The 20,805-nt window shown below is 36.6% G+C and overlaps 1 protein-coding gene across 1 annotated transcript in view; it reads left to right on the forward strand.

Annotated features, from left to right (window-relative positions):
* The window catches only part of NID2 (nidogen 2), a 109,951-nt gene extending 89,602 nt beyond the window's left edge, over positions 1–20,349 (forward strand). The window contains exons 19-24 of the mRNA XM_053697620.1: positions 7,816–7,945; positions 9,592–9,763; positions 12,348–12,505; positions 12,761–12,884; positions 17,381–17,493; positions 19,055–20,349. Coding sequence (XP_053553595.1) covers positions 7,816–7,945; positions 9,592–9,763; positions 12,348–12,505; positions 12,761–12,884; positions 17,381–17,493; positions 19,055–19,065 — 708 coding nt within the window. The 3' untranslated portion in view covers positions 19,066–20,349. The remainder of the gene's footprint in view (positions 1–7,815; positions 7,946–9,591; positions 9,764–12,347; positions 12,506–12,760; positions 12,885–17,380; positions 17,494–19,054) is intronic.
* Positions 20,350–20,805: the final 456 nt, after the last annotated feature.

Here is a 20,805-nt window from a genome sequence, read left to right on the forward strand (position 1 = left end):
TGCAGGGCAATGCCCCAAGATAAACAGCTCTTTTACACAAAAAAGTATAAGTCCCCCCTAAAAGTCAAACTCCCCACCCACCAAACCACCCAAAATAAAAGCACCTAACACTAAATAAACCTAAACTAACTGTTGCCCTGAAAAGGGCATTTGTATGGGCATTGCCCTTAAAAGGGCATATAGCTCTTTTGCTGCCCTTAAAAGGGCATTAAGAATAATAGCTCTTTTAAGAAAAGCCCATCCCTAATCTAAATAAAAGAAACCCCCAAAAATCCCTTAAAAAACCCCTAAGTCTAACCCCCAAGTGGTACTCACCTGTCCTGAAGTCCGGCGGATAAGGTCCTATTCCAGGCGGTGAAGTCTTCTTCCAAGCGGTGACCTCTTCTTTCTTCTTCCAGAAACCAGCCGGCGCAGAGCAGAGAGCGGAGCTGAAGACCGATGGCTGCGGAGCTGAAGACCGGCGACCCTGTAACTGAAGACCGGCGACCCCGGAGCCATGGAGCATGGAGGATCCTCTTCATACGATATCCGCTGTACACTGAATAGGAATTCAAGGTACGTGATTAAAAATGGCGTCCCTTGAATTCCTATTGGCTAATTTGAGCCTTCAAATTCAAATCAGCCAATAGGATGAGAGCTACTGAAATCCTATTGGCTGTTCATATCAGCCAATAGGATGAAAGCTACTGAAACTCTTTGGCCAATAGGAATTCAATGGACGCCATTTTTAATCGCGTACCTTGAATTCCTATTCAGTGTACAGCGGAGATCGTATGAAGAGGATCCTCCATGCTCCATGGCTCCACGGTCGCCGGTCTTCAGTTCCAGGGTCGCCGGTCTTCAGTTCCAGGGTCGCCGGTCTTCAGCTCTGCGGTCATCGGTCTTCAGCTCCTCCCTCCCTCCGCTCCGTGCCAGCTGGTTCCTGGAAGAAGAAAGAAGAGGTCGCCGCTTGAAAGAAGACTTCACCGCCTGGAAAAGGACCTTTCTCTGCTGGACTTCAGGACAGGTGAGTACTACTTGGGGGTTAGACTTAGGGTTTTTTAAGGGATTTTGGGGGGGGGTTCTTTTATTTAGATTAGGGATGGGCTTTTCTTGTTATTCTTAATGCCCTTTTAAGGGCAGCAAAAGAGCTAAATGCCCTTTTAAGGGCAATGCCCATACAAATGCCCTTTTCAGGGCAACGGGTAGTTTAGTTTTTTTTTAGTGTTAGGTGCTTTTATTTTGGGGGGTTTGGTGGGTGGGGGGGTTTGACTTTTAGGTGGGACTTAGACTTTTTTGTGTAAAAGAGCTGTTTATCTTAGGGCATTGCCCTACAAAAAGCCCTTTTAAGGGCTATTGGTAGTTTATCATTAGATTAGAGGGTGATTTTATTTTGGGGGGGGGGGCTTTTTTATTTTCATGGGGATTAGGTATAATCATTTAATTATTGGCAATTCTCTTTTTTATTTTATGTAAATTTAGCTTTATTATTTTCTGTAATTTTAGATTCATTTATACTTAGTTTTTTTAATTTTTAAAGTAATGCTAGTTTTTTTTTATTGTAATTTAGTTTTAGTTTAATTCATGTAATAGGGTTAGTTTAGGGGGTGTTAGGTTAGGGGGCTTAGTGTTTAACGATTTACGTTGTGGGTTATTGGCGGATTAGGGGTTAATAGATAGATTAAATTGCGTTGTGGGTTATTGGCGGATTAGGGGTTAATAGATAGATTAGATTGCGTTGTGGGTTATTGGCAGATTAGGGGTTAATAGTTAATAAGTAATTGCGATGTGGGTTTGATGGCGGATATAGGGGTTAATATGTGTATTAGGTAGTTGCGATGTTGGGGTTGGCGGTTTAGGGGTTAATATTTGTATTAGGTAGTTGCAATGTTGGGGTTGGCGGTTTAGGGGTTAATATTTGTATTAGGTTGTTGCGATGTTGGGATTGGCGGTTTAGGGGTTAATATTTGTATTAGGTAGTTGTGATGTTGGCAGTTTAGGGGTTAATAATGGAATTATTAGTTGGGTTTGGTGGCGGATAGGGGTTTTACGTAGTTTTGGAGGCGTGTTAGACTTTATGGGGGATTATTTAGAGTACTACATGACAGGAAATAGTTGCAAACATTGTTGCAAAACTATTCCCATATAGTGATGCAGACACACGTGCGTACGCCTTAACTTAACTTCCTACTTTTCAAGAAAAGATAGCAAGAAAACAAAGAAAATTTGATAATAAAAGTATATTGGAAAGTTGTTTAAAATTGTATGTTCTATCGTAATCATGAAAGAAAACATTTGGATTTTAATGTTCTTTTAACCCCTTAATTGCCATCAGGATTTAACAGGGTTTTTTTTGCATTTACAACCACATGGGAATGATTATTTCAAGAAGAGGAAAAATCATTTACATCTGGGGTCTAATTACTCTACATGTTGCCGTATCAGAGGCCCATCTTTTCCCACAAGGCTGTAATGCCATATCTAGGTTACAGCATATCTGTGCATTCTCTGGTGAGGCCATACGTAGGAGGAGATTTTGCAGCTAACATCTGTCTCTCAGCTGTTTCATATAAAACAAATATCAGGTTCAGAGAGCTTAAAGGGACAGTGTTCACTAATATTTCCTCATCTTTAATGTGATCCCAATAATCCTTTTTACCTACTGGAGTATATTAAATTTTTACAAATAGCTCCTTGACTTTTATTTTCTCAATTGAAATAGCTGATTTTGCCTATTGTATCCCCACCCATACTGAACATTTCTGAACTTTCAAAACAAGAAAGTTCAGATAAAATAATTCTCCAATTAGGGATCTGTAAAAGAGAGGTACTAAAATGTTAATTTTCCTTTGTTCTTTCTAAGGGTCTGATATTAAAAACCTCGCCAGCATGGAGAGAAATCACACAACATCTTTGGGATTTTTTTTAAACCTTGTATTGTAATGTAGATGACTCTGTTTCACATAACGAGCACTACATAGCAACATAAACATTTATCAAGATACAATTTGTGTTTCTAAAAAATTTAAGGGACTTGCTGTACCGACGAGACTTCTTAGAATATCTTGCCGGAGTGGTGAGGCTTTGAATATCAGGCCCACAGTATTGGCCTTTGAGTAAACAGTAAACAAGAATATAAGGAGGACTTGTGTAAATAATTAGACAGTAAATATAATGAAGCCTGCTTTCCCTGCTAGCTTACCCTATTTTATTGGGTTGTGGTTTTAATTAGCAGTAAAAGTTATTTCATATACAAAATTATACCTAAAGGTAAAATTTCTCTTACATTTTAAACTCTGCAGCTGGTATAACAAGTGATTGTATACACATTAAGGAGAAACCCATTTTACTGTACACTGTACCTTTAAAGGATACACATGCCGTTTCCATGCTCTGCAGTTCCACCTTTCAAACCTTCTTGCTCTGATGGGAATAAATTAAATAAACGTGTTTCTTGGCTGTTGTTGGTTACATACCTGGTCTTCATCCTCCTTTCTCACTACAATATTTTTTTTATCTGACATATAGGGTTAGATTACAAGTGGTGCTAACTGTTGCGTGCGAGTGATTAGGTGTTTATTGTGACTCTTTGTATGCGTCGGATGTAGCGTGCGTATTACTAGTTGAAAGTAAACATGTTAGTTCAAGCGCAATTGAATTTAACAAGATAACGTGACTTCCGTGCTCTGGTTAACTGTTACGCTCGACTAAAAAGTTGCACAAAACACATCAAAATTACATTTAAAATTACAGTTACACTCATAACAACACAAATGATTTAATAAAAATAAGGGCTCAAAGATATGAGGTATGAGATATGAGATACAAACATATACATGTCTAGAGATGGATTTATATGTATGTGTGTGTGTGTGTGTGTATATATATATATATATATATATGTACATACACATATTTATGTATTTATATGTGTCTATACATATATATATCTATACATAATCACACACATATATAAATATATATATATATATGTATAGATTAGACACATGCATTCAGAAGGTTTCATTCACCTCCAAATGCGGAAGAAGGCAGTTCTTCGTGCCACTCGGCAATTTTCGTTGCCACATTTGTTCTTGTGGATTTACACATTTTACTGTGTTGCTGTTGCACAAGAATAAATGCGGCAATGAAAATAGCCGAGCGGCACGAAGAGTGCATACACTGTGTATGTATGTATGTATGTACAGGGGGTGCAGAATTATTAGGCAAGTTGTATTTTTGAGGATTAATTTTATTATTGAACAGCAACCATGTTCTCAATGAACCCAAAAACTCATTAATATCAAAGCTGAATAGTTTTGGAAGTAGTTTTTAGATTGTTTTTAGTTATAGCTATTTTAGGGGGATATCTGTGTGTGCAGGTGACTATTACTGTGCATAATTATTAGGCAACTTAACAAAAAACAAATATATACCCATTTCAATTATTTATTTTTACCAGTGAAACCAATATAACATCTCAACATTCACAAATATACATTTCTGACATTCAAAAACAAAACAAAAACAAATCAGTGACCAATATAGCCACCTTTCTTTGCAAGGACACTCAAAAGCCTGCCATCCATGGATTCTGTCAGTGTTTTGATCTGTTCACCATCAACATTGCGTGCAGCAGCAACCACAGCCTCCCAGACACTGTTCAGAGAGGTGTACTGTTTTCCCTCCTTGTAAATCTCACATTTGATGATGGACCACAGGTTCTCAATGGGGTTAAGATCAGGTGAACAAGGAGGCCATGTCATTAGATTTTCTTCTTTTATACCCTTTCTTGCCAGCCACGCTGTGGAGTACTTGGACGCATGTGATGGAGCATTGTCCTGCATGAAAATCATGTTTTTCTTGAAGGATGCAGACTTCTTCCTATAACACTGCTTGAAGAAGGTGTCTTCCAGAAACTGGCAGTAGGACTGGGAGTTGAGCTTGACTCCATCCTCAACCCGAAAAGGCCCCACAAGCTCATCTTTGATGATACCAGCCCAAACCAGTACTCCACCTCCACCTTGCTGGCGTCTGAGTCGGACTGGAGCTCTCTGCCCTTTACCAATCCAGCCACGGGCCCATCAAGACTCACTCTCATTTCATCAGTCCATAAAACCTTAGAAAAATCAGTCTTGAGATATTTCTTGGCCCAGTCATGACGTTTCAGCTTGTGTGTCTTGTTCAGTGGTGGTCGTCTTTCAGCCTTTCTTACCTTGGCCATGTCTCTGAGTATTGCACACCTTGTGCTTTTGGGCACTCCAGTGATGTTGCAGCTCTGAAATATGGCCAAACTGGTGGCAAGTGGCATCTTGGCAGCTGCACGCTTGACTTTTCTCAGTTCATGGGCAGTTATTTTGCGCCTTGGTTTTTCCACACGCTTCTTGCGACCCTGTTGACTATTTTGAAAGAAACGCTTGATTGTTCGATGATCACGCTTCAGAAGCTTTGCAATTTTAAGAGTGCTGCATCACTCTGCAAGATATCTCACTATTTTTGACTTTTCTGAGCCTGTCAAGTCCTTCTTTTGACCCATTTTGCCAAAGGAAATGAAGTTGCATAATAATTATGCACACCTGATATAGGTTAATTGGTAGTAGGCTTTCGAGTCTATACAGCTTGGAGTAAGACAACATGCATAAAGAGGATGATGTGGTCAAAATACTCATTTGCCTAATAATTCTGCACTCCCTGTATATATATATGTGTGTATATATATATATATATATATATATATATATATATATATATATATATATATTTGTGAATAAACAGGAAATATTCTGCTATGTGGAGAACATTGGAATATGAAATATTCATTTTTCATGCCGGGTTAGCGCACTTGAGAAAACGCAATTGGGTTTGCATAACTTGTTTGGTGTTAGGCTTTTTCCACTTTTCAACTCTATTGAAGTCTACGGGGGAATATGTTAATGCAGTGGCAATATTCTAACTTTGGCTTTTTGGGAGTGCTGGGTTGGCACGCAAATGAAAACTTTTTAATTTCAACTTGTAATATGCTCGCTACCCAACGCACATAAACAGCCGAAATTAAGCAGATTTAATGCGCGAGCGGGAGTGCAAACTACCCCTCCACTTATAATCTAGCCCATCATTTTTATGTTACTTAGATAAAATGTCAGATAATTCAGGCATTTTGTGTAAGGTTTGTGTAAGGTTGCCATTTCTATGTAGGATACAAAATTATTAGCAAAACAATGAAGGAAAAAAAGGAAGGATAACAAATATACTAAAAAAATATATCATATATTATTTATGGTGCAGACCCTAAGATAATTAGTGCACCAATGCAAAAAAAGATAGAATCAGAAGGGATAATGCACTCTTCTCTTGGAAGAAAGGGAATGCAGTACTTTTTTCTATAATATACACAATGGCCTCTAGTTATCAAGCTCCGTAAGGAGCTTGATGGCCTCTGTTTCTGGCGAGTCTTCAGATAGTCTAGATAATAGATAGATAGATAGTCTAGATAATAGATAGATAGTCTAGATAATAGATAGATAGTCTAGATCCTGGTTTCTCAACAGCCGGGCCGTGGCCCAGTACCGGGCCGTGATAGCCCTGCTGGTGGGCCCTGACCTGTCATGCCCCCACTGCACACTCTTACCCCACTGCAAACCAGGTGCAGACTGAGACCAATCAAGGCCCCAGGAACACTGTCTCACACTGACCAAAATGTATTAAATTGTATGCAAATGTACATGGTAGCCTTTCTGCCCTGCCCCCAACAGGCCCCTCATCCTACAGAGCCAGGACCCCCAACATTAAGGGCCAGAGAAAGGGCACCCAACCTCCAGGGCCAGACCCCACACTCCATGGCCCTCACAGCGACAGACCCCTGCCAGGGCCCCCACTAAACCCACACTTATTTGCTTAGTTACTGATAGGGCAACTGAAAACTCCAGCTTAAGGAATGCACCAAGATCCATGGAGATAACATTTGTGGGCCCCCCTACTTGCTGGTCCCTCGGCCCAGGTCCTATTTGCCTGGCTGATCAGCCCGCCTCTGCTGCTCACTATATATATATATATATATATATATATATATATATATATATATATAAATAAACTACTGGGCCCCGGACATGTCTAGCTAAAATTTACCGGGCCTTGAGGTCACTTTGGTTGAGAACCACTGGTCTAGATAATAGATAGATAGTCTAGATAATAGATATATAGATAGATAGTCTAGATAATAGATTGATAGATAGATAGTCTAGATAATAGATAGATAGATAGATAGATAGTCTAGATAATAGATAGATAGATAGTCTAGATAGTCTAGATAATAGATAGATAGATAGTCTAGATAATAGATAGATAGATAGATAGATAGATAGATAGATAGATAGATAGATAGATAGATAGATAGATAGTCTAGATAATAGATAGATAGATAGTCTAGATAATAGATAGATAGGATAGACAGATAGATGATAGTTAAATCAGGCACGATCAGAAGACAGTGAAAGCTACAGAATTATAAATGTTACTAATATTTACATCTAAAACTACTTTATTACTATAAGCTGCATAGAGTTGCTAAACGTTACAATGAAAACTTTGTGTTACTCTAAACTGCAATAATATTAAACAGGTTGTTCATTTTTTATTTTATTTTTTAAATATATTCTTTATTAAGATTTCCAGGGTAACAAGTCATCAAGACAATAACAAAAAAAGAAAATCCATAATGTAACATAACATTTTTAGCACAGGTTGTTGAATTTTATTAACAAGCTTGTATACATTTTATTTCAATAAGTATAGAGTATAGAGCTGCACTTGGTGACGCACATTTTCTTCACATGACAGGGATCTATAGTTGTGGGGATAGATTACGACTGCCAGCAGAAGATGGTTTACTGGTCAGATGTCGCTGGTCGCACCATAAACCGAGCAAGTTTAGAACCGGGAGCAGAGCCAGAAGTGATCATAAATTCAGGTATTTTTCATTCTTGTACCACTATAAAATATATTTACATTCATATTACCAAATACATCATTTGCATTTTACAGTTTTTGAGAGCTCTTTGGTTGACAATTTAATAAAGTATCTACCACCTGTAAAATGTTCTGCCCTTTAATGTGTTCCCAAATGATTCATTTTACCTACTGGAGTGTATTCATTTGTTTCCAAAAAGCTCATTTATCTTTATTTTGTCATTTGAAATAGCTGGTTTTGCCTGTTGAGACTGACACCTATACTGAATACACAAATACTGTTGTATTATATTTAGAAAAGCTATGTAAACAGGAGATAGCAGCATACATTAAACTCAAAGTGGGGGGGTAGGAAAGAGATTTTTTTTGTATCTGAAATAGCTAGTTTTGCTAATTGAACCCCCCAGTCTTAACCCTTTGAGTGCTTAAACACTTATACCATTGGAAAGGATAGGCGATTACCTTTCAAATGGTGGGTCTTGGGGGTCTGTAGCTGCTTAGATCCCTGAGATACAGGTTTCTAAGCAACATGCCCCCTTTCCCTATACTTTGTATTGACAATTTTAAATAAAGTTGCGCAGTGACGTCATCACGTCATTGCGCGTGACGTCACCGCACGTAATGGGAAGCCCCGGCAATGCCTGTCACTATGCAGGCCCGAGTGGGTGGGAACCCTCAGATTGCCAAAAAGGTAGTTGAGTGCTAGCGACGGCTCTGAGCCGTTATTAGCACTCAGGGGTTTAATTACCATTTCAATACTTAAAGGACAGTGTACTGTTAAATTGGTTTCCCCTTAATCTGTTTCCAGTGACTTGTTATACCAGCTACAGAGTGTAAAATGCATGGGAAATTACTCATTTAAGTTTATTTTATATATGAAATAGCTGTTTTCACAAGTTTAAACTAACTAATTTAAATGGGCTATGCCTTCAGGAAGAGCAGACACCATTATCTTATCTGTATGTCTATCTGTAAAGTCCTCCTTATCTTAGCTCTGTTTGTTTACACAAAAGCCAATACTTAGAGAGAGTAATTGAAAATGAATATTTTAATACCTATCTCCCCAAAAAATAACCTGGGAGTGTAATTTATTTGCCAACTTGTTTACATAGCTTTTCTATAACCAGTACTTTAAGTACTGAAATTTTCAGTTTAGGTACGGATACAACAGAGAAAATCAGATACTTTAAATGGCAAAATAAAGGCAAAAAATATATTTTTAAACAATTTAATACACTCCAGCAGGTAAAATGGATGACTGTGAACATTAAGGGGGATGAATATTACAGCATACCGTACTGTTAGGATTTGTCTGCAGAAGGAGATAACAAGAGCCAGTCTGCACTTTCTGTAAGGTCAGCCCATTTAAAGGGGCATATCCTTGAGGACTATATTTGATAGTTTTTAAGGAGCAAAAACAACCATATCAAATTAAAAAATAAACATCAAGGAACAATTTCCCATACATTTAATACTCTGCAGTAAGTATAACAGGTCATTAAGGGAAAATACATGATTTTACAGTATATTGTCCCTTTAAGACATTTATTAAAATGTTTGACCTCCAAGTGAATAACAAACATCACATTTTAAGGCTAGCTTTGTATAATGTAACTGAATGTAAAGAAGGGCATTTCTTTGTCTCAGGGTTGCAAAGCACAGAAGGCCTTGCCATTGACTACCTGCGTAGAACAATATTTTGGACTGATAGTGGTCTTGATAAAATTGAGAGTTCTCGTCTGGATGGCTCAGAGAGGAAGATTCTGTTTGATACAGAGCTGGTGAATCCCCGCGCCATCACTGTGGACGCTATCAGAGGGTAAAGTAACTGCATTATATCATAGCGCTGATAGGCATTGCAAAGTGGTTAAACACACAGTAGAAGTACTACTTTGGACCCACAGAGCACTGCTGTCCCAAACAGAAACCGCCACTGATATAATCACCAGCGCTAGTTACACATCTGAGTCGTGGTTGGATCAGCTTCAGCTTCTGCTTGGGAACAGCAGTGCTCTTGGTTTTCAAGTGGTACCCTTTGCTGGGGTTAAGTGCAGAATCAAAAGTCTTAAAATGAGATACTCTATTGAGTTAGAGTTAGATCATGTACATTTTGAATTATTATGGCCCCTTTAAAAACTGTCTATTTTCTTTAACTTTTACAAAAACATTTTTCCATGTCATGCGGATGTTTTGACTTTTAAACGAGTTACAGAAATGTACAGTATGTCTAGTAACGTGTGCACAAAACTTGATATCCTTTGTAAAAAGTAAGAAACAAATGGGAGGTGTAATGTCCCCAGTTTAGTTGGCTTTATGACAAATACAAGTGACAGATACAGATACAAGGCTCTAAGTCACAATGAATAAAGTTTAATCAGACGTGAAGTACCTTCCCCATACACCGCATACAACATTAATAATCTTTAAATGACACTGATGAGTACAGCTAGGCTCTAGGGCTTGTCTGGTGAGAAGATACAGATTCTGTAGAATTTCACATAATTCCTTATTAATCTTATTGGAGATGTAGATGTCTGTTTTCACTTATAAGAAGGACGTACGTAATTCATGTAGGACATCTATTAGACTAATGCGCCCGCTACACTGCTCAAGAAATTATAATATTCCAAACAGTACTTTAAAGGATATACTGTCCAGAATAATACTCCCTGCTCCCACTGCTTTAAAGGTAAATATCTGTTTAAAAAGCACACGCAGCAGAGTTATTTCTGCTTTAGACATTGTAAAAGTTAAGAGCGTGAAGCCAGATTGTACCCATCTTTTAGTTACGCATATGTAGAACAACTGAAGACTAAGGAACCTCCCTACCAGTGATACGCTTTGTGATCTGTTATACCTTCTCTGTGTCTCTTAAACATTCTAATCAACCTGTGGCCAAATTCTTAGTTTTTGCTTGTGTGTATGTCTGTATTTTATATTAAAAAAAGGAAATAGTTTACAAAAAAAATCACTCCATAATTTCTGTTGGAAGAGATCTGTGTGCTATCCCAAGGAATATTGTATCACATTCTTGTATGTACATATAATATCTAACATGCTTAGAAACAGAAGCCACTGTTAGCTGCCAGAATTAGTCCCATGTCACTGAGCAATACATTGAAGATTGATTGCTTCTGCTTGGACTCTACTGCTGTCAATAACATACTGAATTATACCTAACAATGTCCTCAAGAAACCCTGCTAGATTGCTTACAGTACCAGCCAACTATACCTGTCAATCATTCATGTTTATTTAACTGACACCCATAACAGTTAGCCTTTTGTGTCTATCAGAGAGACATCAGCCAATGAAAGTCACTCTGTGTGTAGAAATGATTTCAGCCCTCTAGAGCACTAGTTGTCAATCTCAGTCCTCAGAATTCTAGGACACATGCACAGAACTTAGGCCTAGTTTCAGTTGCGGTGGTAAAGTATGGAAACTGGTGGTAAAAACATTTATCTCCATTAAAGTCTAGAAACATTTTTATTTTACCACCAGTTTCCAAACTTTACCACTTAAATGTAAACTAGGCCATAGGCTGGGTAATCATAGTGACTATCTCTGAGGTTGATTAACCTTAACTCTAACTACTTAACACGTGGGTGCTGAAGATCAATATGTTAGAAGCCTCAAGCGCCACATATGAATTGATGGCTATGTATTTCCTATTTTCATAGATACTGGGCTAGTTAGGTAAGGTTGCAGGGTATCCTCTTGCTGCTATTCTCCTCTACAAAGGACTCGATTGAGTTGTGGCCACCTTCATTCTCTAACCTCTAGAAGTACCCAAAGTACACAATTTTATTTCTTCTTTTTCTCAGGGCCCTCAAAAACTAGTGCAGAAGGTCTCATGGCCCATGGTCCTCCAGTTGCTCAGCCTTGTTCTAGAGGCTGCACTGTTTTTATTGAGATATGGAGAACTCATCCTATAACCTTACACATTCACTTCTAAACAATATTTACTCTGTTTAAAGATATACAGTATTCTAAATGTTGATGTGAAGGAGAAATGTTACAAAACTAAAACACAGTTGTCATGGTAAAAGAAGTGTATATATCTCACATCTGTTTAAATTATTCTGGTATCGATAGCCTTATATTTACAAGATGTTGATCAGGCATCATGCACATTTACATGTCAATATATTTAATTACCTAAAAAAATATTTATTTAACCAAACAATAAATGACTTAATGGTGCACATAGTATGCAGTGGCTTTGCTTGATTTTGTCCACTGTAAAAAAACAAATGTTCTCAGATGTTCTTTCAAGGTAACTTCAAACAAGATAATAATTTGCTCTACAAAAGAGCCTAATGAGAGAGTCTGGGGTTTTTCATCATAATTAGATACAGCCTCCTGTCTACTAAATAATTGCTAATATTCCTCCCTTCCTCCACAGGAACCTTTACTGGACAGATTGGAACAGAGAGGCACCTAAAATTGAGACCTCTTTTGTAGATGGATCCAACAGGAGAATTCTAGTTAACGATAACATTGGCTTACCCAACGGCTTAACGTTTGACCCATTTTCTAAACAAATCTGTTGGGCAGATGCAGGTATTACGAATTTTTTAATCATAGTCTGTTGCCTACATTTAGCATGCCATCTATGGATATTTATTTTTATTGCTGAAATTGTTTTCTATTGGTAAATATATTGTATTGTATTTTAATTAAATATTTTCAAACACAATTACAAGTTTAATTGTTCTACAAAATATAAACTTGTCCTTACCCTGTAATTAAATAAATAATTATTTCAAATACACTGACATGTTTAATCATTTGTTGTTATTTTGTTTTGTTTTTAAGGAACAAAAAAGCTAGAATGCATTTTACCAAATGGAACTGGAAGGCGTGTAATACAAAGTAACCTTAATTATCCGTTCAGTGTTGTTGCATATGCACATTACTTCTACCATACAGACTGGAGGAGGTGAGTTCAGGGCTGAACAGTGTCCTGGGTGCATATTTTATAATCAAATTGAACATATGGGCTATATTACGAGTAAAGCGCTATAATTTTCACACAACCTATAACGGGTTTTCACTGCCGTTTGCGCGCAAGTTAAATTCTGCTCATATTACAAGTTGAAAGTAAATGCAAACGCGTGAGTGCAATCACGATTTACGCTAAAATAATTACCATGAGCTCAGTGCACTATCTGATAAAAATTATTATAAAAAAATATTGCATAAAAAAGTTATAAGGGCTCAAATATATGAATTCTCAGGTTATATACAGTATGTGTGTATATATATATATATATATATATATATATATATAGTGATATCAATCAACCCCAAAAGGAAGAGAAGGCGCTTCAATCTCCGGTCTTTGCAAAATTTCTTTAATTTCAATTTACAACATTATTCGAAAATTCCCCAAACGTTTCGATACCAGTTGGTATCTTTGTCAATGGGCATTTAAAACATATCCGTCCCAAGAAAAAGTTCCTAACCTAACCAAAAACTACTCACCTATAAGTACCCATAATGTGTCTCTGTCACTTCCGGTGTATCGGAAGCCGCCCCCGAACGCGCATGTCCGGCCTTGCACTGGCCACGTGGCTAATTTCCATATATCAACACACGCGATGACGCTTACGCTTCTATCACGCATAACATCTCTACTCAATGCGCATGTCAGGGTGGCGGTAGTTCCGATGACATCTGACTAACTAATACAAGTACCAATACTTCTAATCACCATAGTGAAATACCCTATATATACAAATATTTTAAAAACATTATCATCATACTAATTAAGATCCCAAACAGATCTGGTACCTGTGTCATTAAAGCTGCAATTGATTCTCAAAACACACTAACTTTCAAATGTATTACCTAACATTATTAACTATTTTGAATAGATACATGCATCAAATTACAATCATTAGTAACCCATATCTGTTATTCATGTCTAGTGGAGTATAGTGAGAAACATTATTTAGGCCACAGCAATGCATTAAACACAGTTGATTCAGAGACTTTGTATATACGTAACAAGGACAAGTCCATCCTTTTGTTATCGATGCCCTAGACCGATAAATCATAGACATCCCATTCAAAGAAAGACATTAAAGTCCAATTGTATATTTAGTCCCTTCGGAGCCACCGTAACCAGGCGGTAGATCAAGGAGTTCTCAACCTTTAGTAACTTCGTATTTCTGTCTCCCCCCCTCCGTAGGGGGGGGCACGTGATCAATAAGCATAGTCTGCTTATTGATCACGTGCCCCCCCTACGGAGGGGGGGAGACAGAAATACGAAGTGGCTCCGAAGGGACTAAATATACAATTGGACTTTAATGTCTTTCTTTGCCATTAATGATAATAATGGACTTTAATGTCTTTCTTAGCCATTAATGATAATAATGGATCTTATGTTAGGTAATACATTTGAAAGTTAGTGTGTTTTGAGAATCAATTGCAGCTTTAATGACACAGGTACCAGATCCGTTTGGGATCTTAATTAGTATGATGATAATGTTTTTAAAATATTTGTATATATAGGGTATTTCACTATGGTGATTAGAAGTATTTGTACTTGTATTAGTTAGTCCGATGTCATCGGAACTACCGCCACCCTGACATGCGCATTGAGTAGAGATGTTATGCGTGATAGAAGTGTAAGCGTCATCGCGTGTGTTGATATATGGAAATTAGCCATGTGGCCAGTGCAAGGCCGGACATGCGCGTTCGGGGGCGGCTTCCGATACACCGGAAGTGACAGAGACACATTATGGGTACTTATAGGTGAGTAGTTTTTGGTTAGGTTAGGAACTTTTTCTTGGGACGGATATGTTTTAAATGCCCATTGACAAAGATACCAACTGGTATCGAAACGTTTGGGGAATTTTCGAATGATGTTGTAAATTGAAATTAAAGAAATTTTGCGAAGACCGGAGAGTGAAGCGCCTTCTCTTCCTTTTGGGGTTGATTGATATAACCATATGTTTTTCATGCAGCACCCCGGCGGATGATCTAAGTAACAGTGAGTGTACCTGTTGTGGATATTTATATATATATATATATATATAGTGTATATGTGTTTACATATGTATATATGTATTTATATGCGTATATGTATTTACAGACATATATACACATATAAACACATAAATACACATGTGTGTGTGTATATGTGTGTATATATATATATATATATATATATATACTGTATATAAAAAAAACCTTTGCAGTCAAATAGATGAAAACATGAAAGATCGATGCTCCAATGCACTTATATGCATACATATGTTTTTACGTGTTTATATGTATGTATATATGTTTGTAAATACATAAATACACATATAAATACATATGTACAAATATATATATATATATATATATATATGTGTATATTAATGTGCTTTGTGATAGCTTTTATTCTAGCGTAACAGTTAACCAGAGCTATGAAGTCGCGATATCCCCATGCGTGTTAAATTCAATTGGGCTCAAGAGATGAAGAGACAGCTTCTAGGTCTCAAAATATGGAGAAACAAAATATGATGGCATCAGCAAATATACCCAGTTTGTGCTAGGTGCAGCCTTATCTCTGATCAAAGCTAGACACAGTGATGTAGAAATGGCACATTTATGTACTAGTAAATATTATCTATTTGGCAATTGACCTTACATGATTTTGTATTATAGATTACTGAGTTACCAACCCATTACTTAAAGGGCCATAATACCCAAATGTTTAAACACTTGAAAGTGATGCAGCATATGAGTATTATGTCCCTTTAAGGCAGTTCCAAGTGGTTGCATATCTTTAAGTGTAAACACATCTCAGTAGGCATCATAGGTCCAAACAATGAATAGCAGATGTCAACCAGAGGGGAGTTAAAGGGGCAGTAAACACCTTAATATTTTGATATAAAATGTTTAGTTATGCATAATGAAACAACTTTGCCGTATATTTGCACCCTTTCCATATAATTTATCTCTGAAAATTGAGCAATTTATAATCCCCAGAACTTAAACTGCACCCTGCTGACTTATTAAGGCTAACCCTGCTACATATATGTCCATAATTGGCTTTAGCTGATAACAACTACAAAACAATGTACTTTATACTTACATTATAACCAGGGCTAGCCCTGTTGTCAGAGGACTAAAGCCTCCAGAGAAGGTAAATGGTGGGTGGAGTTTGGCTAGTGATAAATAATTGCAGTAAAAAGCATGTTATTTTGTTTTCTAAAGTTGAAGACTTGGCTAATATGTTATTGTTTAGCAACACCACATTAATGTCTTCTAATTACAAGGTGTTTAACATTACTTTAAGTGTAGGCAATATGTCAGTATAGGATAGCTAAAGCTTAGTATATAACACATAATGATGTAGCCCCCTCACTTTATGTCTGACTTCATCTTGCTATATATAATATTACCATCTTTATAGACACCAGGGCCACCATTTATCATTGTGCGGACGCCGGACGGACATGATCCGCTATAGCGAACCATGTCCGCTGCACATCGATAAATGCAGACAGCATACGCTGTCAGCATTTATCATTGCACCAGTAGTTCTGGTGAACTGCTGGTGCAATGCCGCCCCCTGCAGATTTGCGGCCAATTGGCCGCTAGCAGGGGGTGTCGTATTCGATCAGGTTGATTTCTGTCCGCCGCCTCAGAGCAGGCGGACAGGTTATGGAGCAGCGGTCTTTAGTGTTTCTGGAGAGCCTACGGGTCATCAAGCTCCTTTCGGAGCTTGATAAATAGACCCGCAGGTGTTTAACTGGTGCAGTAGAGTGTGCTCTATCTGTGACATAAAAACTTACATTGTAGGTTTGCTCTTGCCAAGGAATATTTTTCAGGGATTATATCTACGCTATCTCCCAACTAAGCCCTATGATCAGCAGTAAAGCTGGAACATAATTTAAACTATATGTATGGATGTAAAGAGTATTCCTTACATGACATATATTTGTATTTTTGGTTCTATGTGTTGGGAGAATTTAATAGTTATATGCTAATATTAAGTTAGACCATATATGACAATCTCAGAAGTGTAAAATTCCTTCCTATTATTTGCATACCTAAGACATCTTATGTTTATGTGTGTGTGAGTGTGTGAGAGTATGTGTGTGCATGTGAGAGTATGTGTGTGTGTCTGTTTGGTGGTGTGTGTGAGTATGTGTGTGTGTGTGGGGGGTGTATGTTAGTGTATGTGTGTGTGTGCATGTGAGAGTATGTGTGTGTGTCTGTTTGGTGGTGTGTGTGGGGGGGGGTGTATGTGTGTGTATGTGTGTTTGTGAGTATGTGTGAGAAAGTATGTGTGGGGGGATGAGTGTGTGTGCACGTGAGAGTATGTGTGTGTGGGGGGGTGTATGTGAGTGTGTGTGGGGGGTGGTGATAGGTCCTTTTTAAAGTTAGAAAAGAGTGCAAAAGCTAAACTTAAAAAGTGTCATTATTTATTGGCAGGGATGGTGTAATATCAATTAATAAAGAAAATGGACAAATAGTAGATGAATATCTTCCTGAACAGCGATCCCATCTCTACGGAATAACAGCAGTTTATCCTTATTGTCCAACAGGTGAGATTAGTTTATACTTATGAATTTGTTAATTTTTTGTTAACTTAAAGGGACACTGTACTTAATTTTTTTTGTCAGTAGACATTTTTTGATAGGAAAAAAAAAAGAAAAGCTATGAGTCAACATTAGCAGGAATCTATCAACCAATGAGCATAAACAGGAAGTACCTGTTAGCCAATAAGCATAAGTAGGAAATGCTAGTGAGCATTAGTAGGCAACACACAATTGATACATCTGTATTCGTTTCAATTTAAATGTAAAAAGCTTTTACAAAAAAAACCACACACACTGTTTTTGTGTGGGTTTTTTTTGAGTACAATGTCCCTTTATAGCAAGGTGCTTTCTGAGTAAAAGCTACATTTTACCTGGGAATTCGAGTGATACATTAACCTTATTGTTCTATGTCTGTACTTCACCAGCTAGCAACATATAAGGGACATGATTTAGAAAGAGCATGCAATTTTAAACAACTTTCTAATTGACTACTATTATCTCATTTGCTTCATTCCCTTGATATAATTTGTTGAAAAGCATATCTAAATAGGCTCAGTAGCTGCTGATTGGTGGCTGCACATAGACGCCTCGTGTGATTGGCTCACCCATGTGCATTGCTATTTCTTCATCAAAGGATATCTAAAGAAAGAAGCAAATTAGATAATATAAGTGAATTGGAATGTTGTTTAAAATTGCATTCTCTATCTAAATCATAAAAGAAAATTTTTGGTTTTCATGTTTCTTTAAATAATAGTTTTTATTATTCAAAGTAACAACACTGACCTGATTTGCCTATCACACAACCTGCATAAATCGCACCACTGAATATATGGTTTATTTAACCCCTTAATAACCAGTGACGTACCCTGTATGTTGCTGGTCTTTTTATGGAGTGTCTTTTTCAGTAGCGTGTTCTCACCGCCAGTGGCGAGACCTCGCTATTTTAGCAAGCCTGAAGGAGGGAGGGTCTAATAGCACGGTCTTGCTGCTCGCTATTAGACCCGTGATATTAGACTCCCTCCTGCAGGCTTGAGACGAGCTATTGAAAAAGACACCCCCATAGAAAGGCCAGCGATGTACAGGGTACATCACTGGTCATTAAGGGGTTAAATAAACCATATATTCAGTGGTTCGATTTATGCAGCCACATACATGAAACAGCCCACCTGTTATGTGTGAGATAAATAAAGGTGTGTTTGAATGCTGGTGCACAGGGTACTCACAGCATATGTGCATATGCTACTGAAAAACAGCAATAACGTACTTTTGTAATAAAATGCTCCAAGGCACATTTCAATTTTGATCTTTCTATCCCTTTGTATTATACATATCAAATCCAAATTATACAGAATTACAGAGTATTAGATTTGACATTGGCAAGGGATGAGCTTAACAAAAAAGTACCAATAAATTTGTGTTTATACAATTTACAACAGAGCTATCTCACCATAAATCAGAATAATATAGATAACCTATTGATCTAGGCAAATAATCTCACCATGGGCTATAATGAAGGTTCATTGCATGCACAAATATAAACTTCTCTAATTCTATATTTCTATTTTAGGGAAAAAGTAAAACAAAGAAAATGCAGAAACTGATAAAAGAAAAATTCCAGGGAAATTAAGATCTTCCCATGTCACTACTGACTGTATTAAAAGGATCAAAAAGAAAATAAAGAATAAAGATGAATACTACTACACAATATTCCATTGCAATAAAAAGACATAAAATATAATTTGTAAAGATTTTTTACCTCAGTTTTTTTTTACTACTGTATTTTTGAAGAATTGTTTTTATGTGTAAAAAAATAGAAATAATCGTCCTTTGACTTAAAGGGACACTGTACCCAAAAAATTTCTTTTGTGATTCAGATTGAGCATGAAATTTTAAGCAACTTTCTAATTTACTCCTATTATCAAATTTTCTTCATTCTCTTGGTATCTTTATTTGAAATGCAAGAATGTAAGTTAAGATGCCGGCCCATTTTTGGTGAACAACCTGGGTTGTCTTTGCTGATTGGTGGATAAATTCATCCACCAATAAAAAAAGTGCTGTCCAGAGTACTGAAACCAAAAAAAAGCTTAGATGCCTTCTTTTTCAAATAATGATAGCAAGAGAATGAATAAAAATTGATAATAGGAGTAAATTAGAAAGTTGCTTAAAATTGCATGCTCTTTCTGAATTACAAAAGAAAAAATATGGGTTCAGTGTCCCTTTAAAATCGGACAATGTGGATCTGAAATCCAAACTGTTACATCACAAAAGTGCTTTTATTTTTATCTGTATAATATGACTTAGGATACAAAATGGATATGGTGCTTTAGTGTAGTGATATCCTTGATATCTAATATATATGTCTAATATTGATGGGCAATAATACAGGAAAATTAATTTGAATACAATATGTGATCCGTAGCCAAACTATAGATAAAAGCTACTGAAAGTGCCAATAAAAAAGTAAATATGCTACGTGGCTGTTGATTTGTTTGAGGAGTTAGATATATGTTTTTTTAAGATAGGTTCTAGTATTTTTACCCATCATTGTTACATATTAATTTAATTTTTTTTAACCTATAACATTTGTTTACTTTTTAAACTCAATTTTTAAATGTTGATATTTTTATATGTTTTTTTTTTTTTCTAAAACAACTATTATTAAAAAAAACAAAAAGGAAATAAAACAAAACCTATGTCAACTGTGAAAATAAATGTATGTGGTTTTGAAACTGCCTTCCCTATACCAAAACACTTTATTAATCAAAAGTTATGTACTTTTCACTTTTATAAATTGTAAGAGCCTCAGTGCCGTGAAATGCTTCACAGGTTATTTCAATAAAACTTTTTTTTTTTTCTTTAAAATTTGTGTCTGTTATTTATACTTTATTATATCTGCATTGTACGTTATGATTGTCTTTGTAAAATTGCTCACACTTGTTTTTTATCGTATTTATATTTATAATCACGTCTTGATTTTGGGGAGAATTGGGCTTTTCTCACACTCTCTAAACAAGCCAAAAAGCTAATTTTATAACCAGCAAAAGCTGCAAATCAAACAGCTGGTTTAGGCAATTTGGAGAACTTTTAAAACCTAAGTTACAGATTTAGCTTTTTGGCTTCTTTAGGGAGCGTGGGACAAAGATATATAGAAACAGACATGGAAACATAGATTTTGATGGCAGATAAGAACCATAGGTTTAACAAGTATGCCTAATATTTCTTAAAAGTATAAACTTATATAGTTCATACCTTATGCTTATCTTAGGAATTCTTAAAGGGACAGTCAACCCAAAAAAAACGTTTTAAGTTATACATATT

This window comes from Bombina bombina, chromosome 1, assembly GCF_027579735.1.
Source record: "Bombina bombina isolate aBomBom1 chromosome 1, aBomBom1.pri, whole genome shotgun sequence".
NCBI classification, from domain to species: Eukaryota; Metazoa; Chordata; class Amphibia; order Anura; family Bombinatoridae; genus Bombina; species Bombina bombina.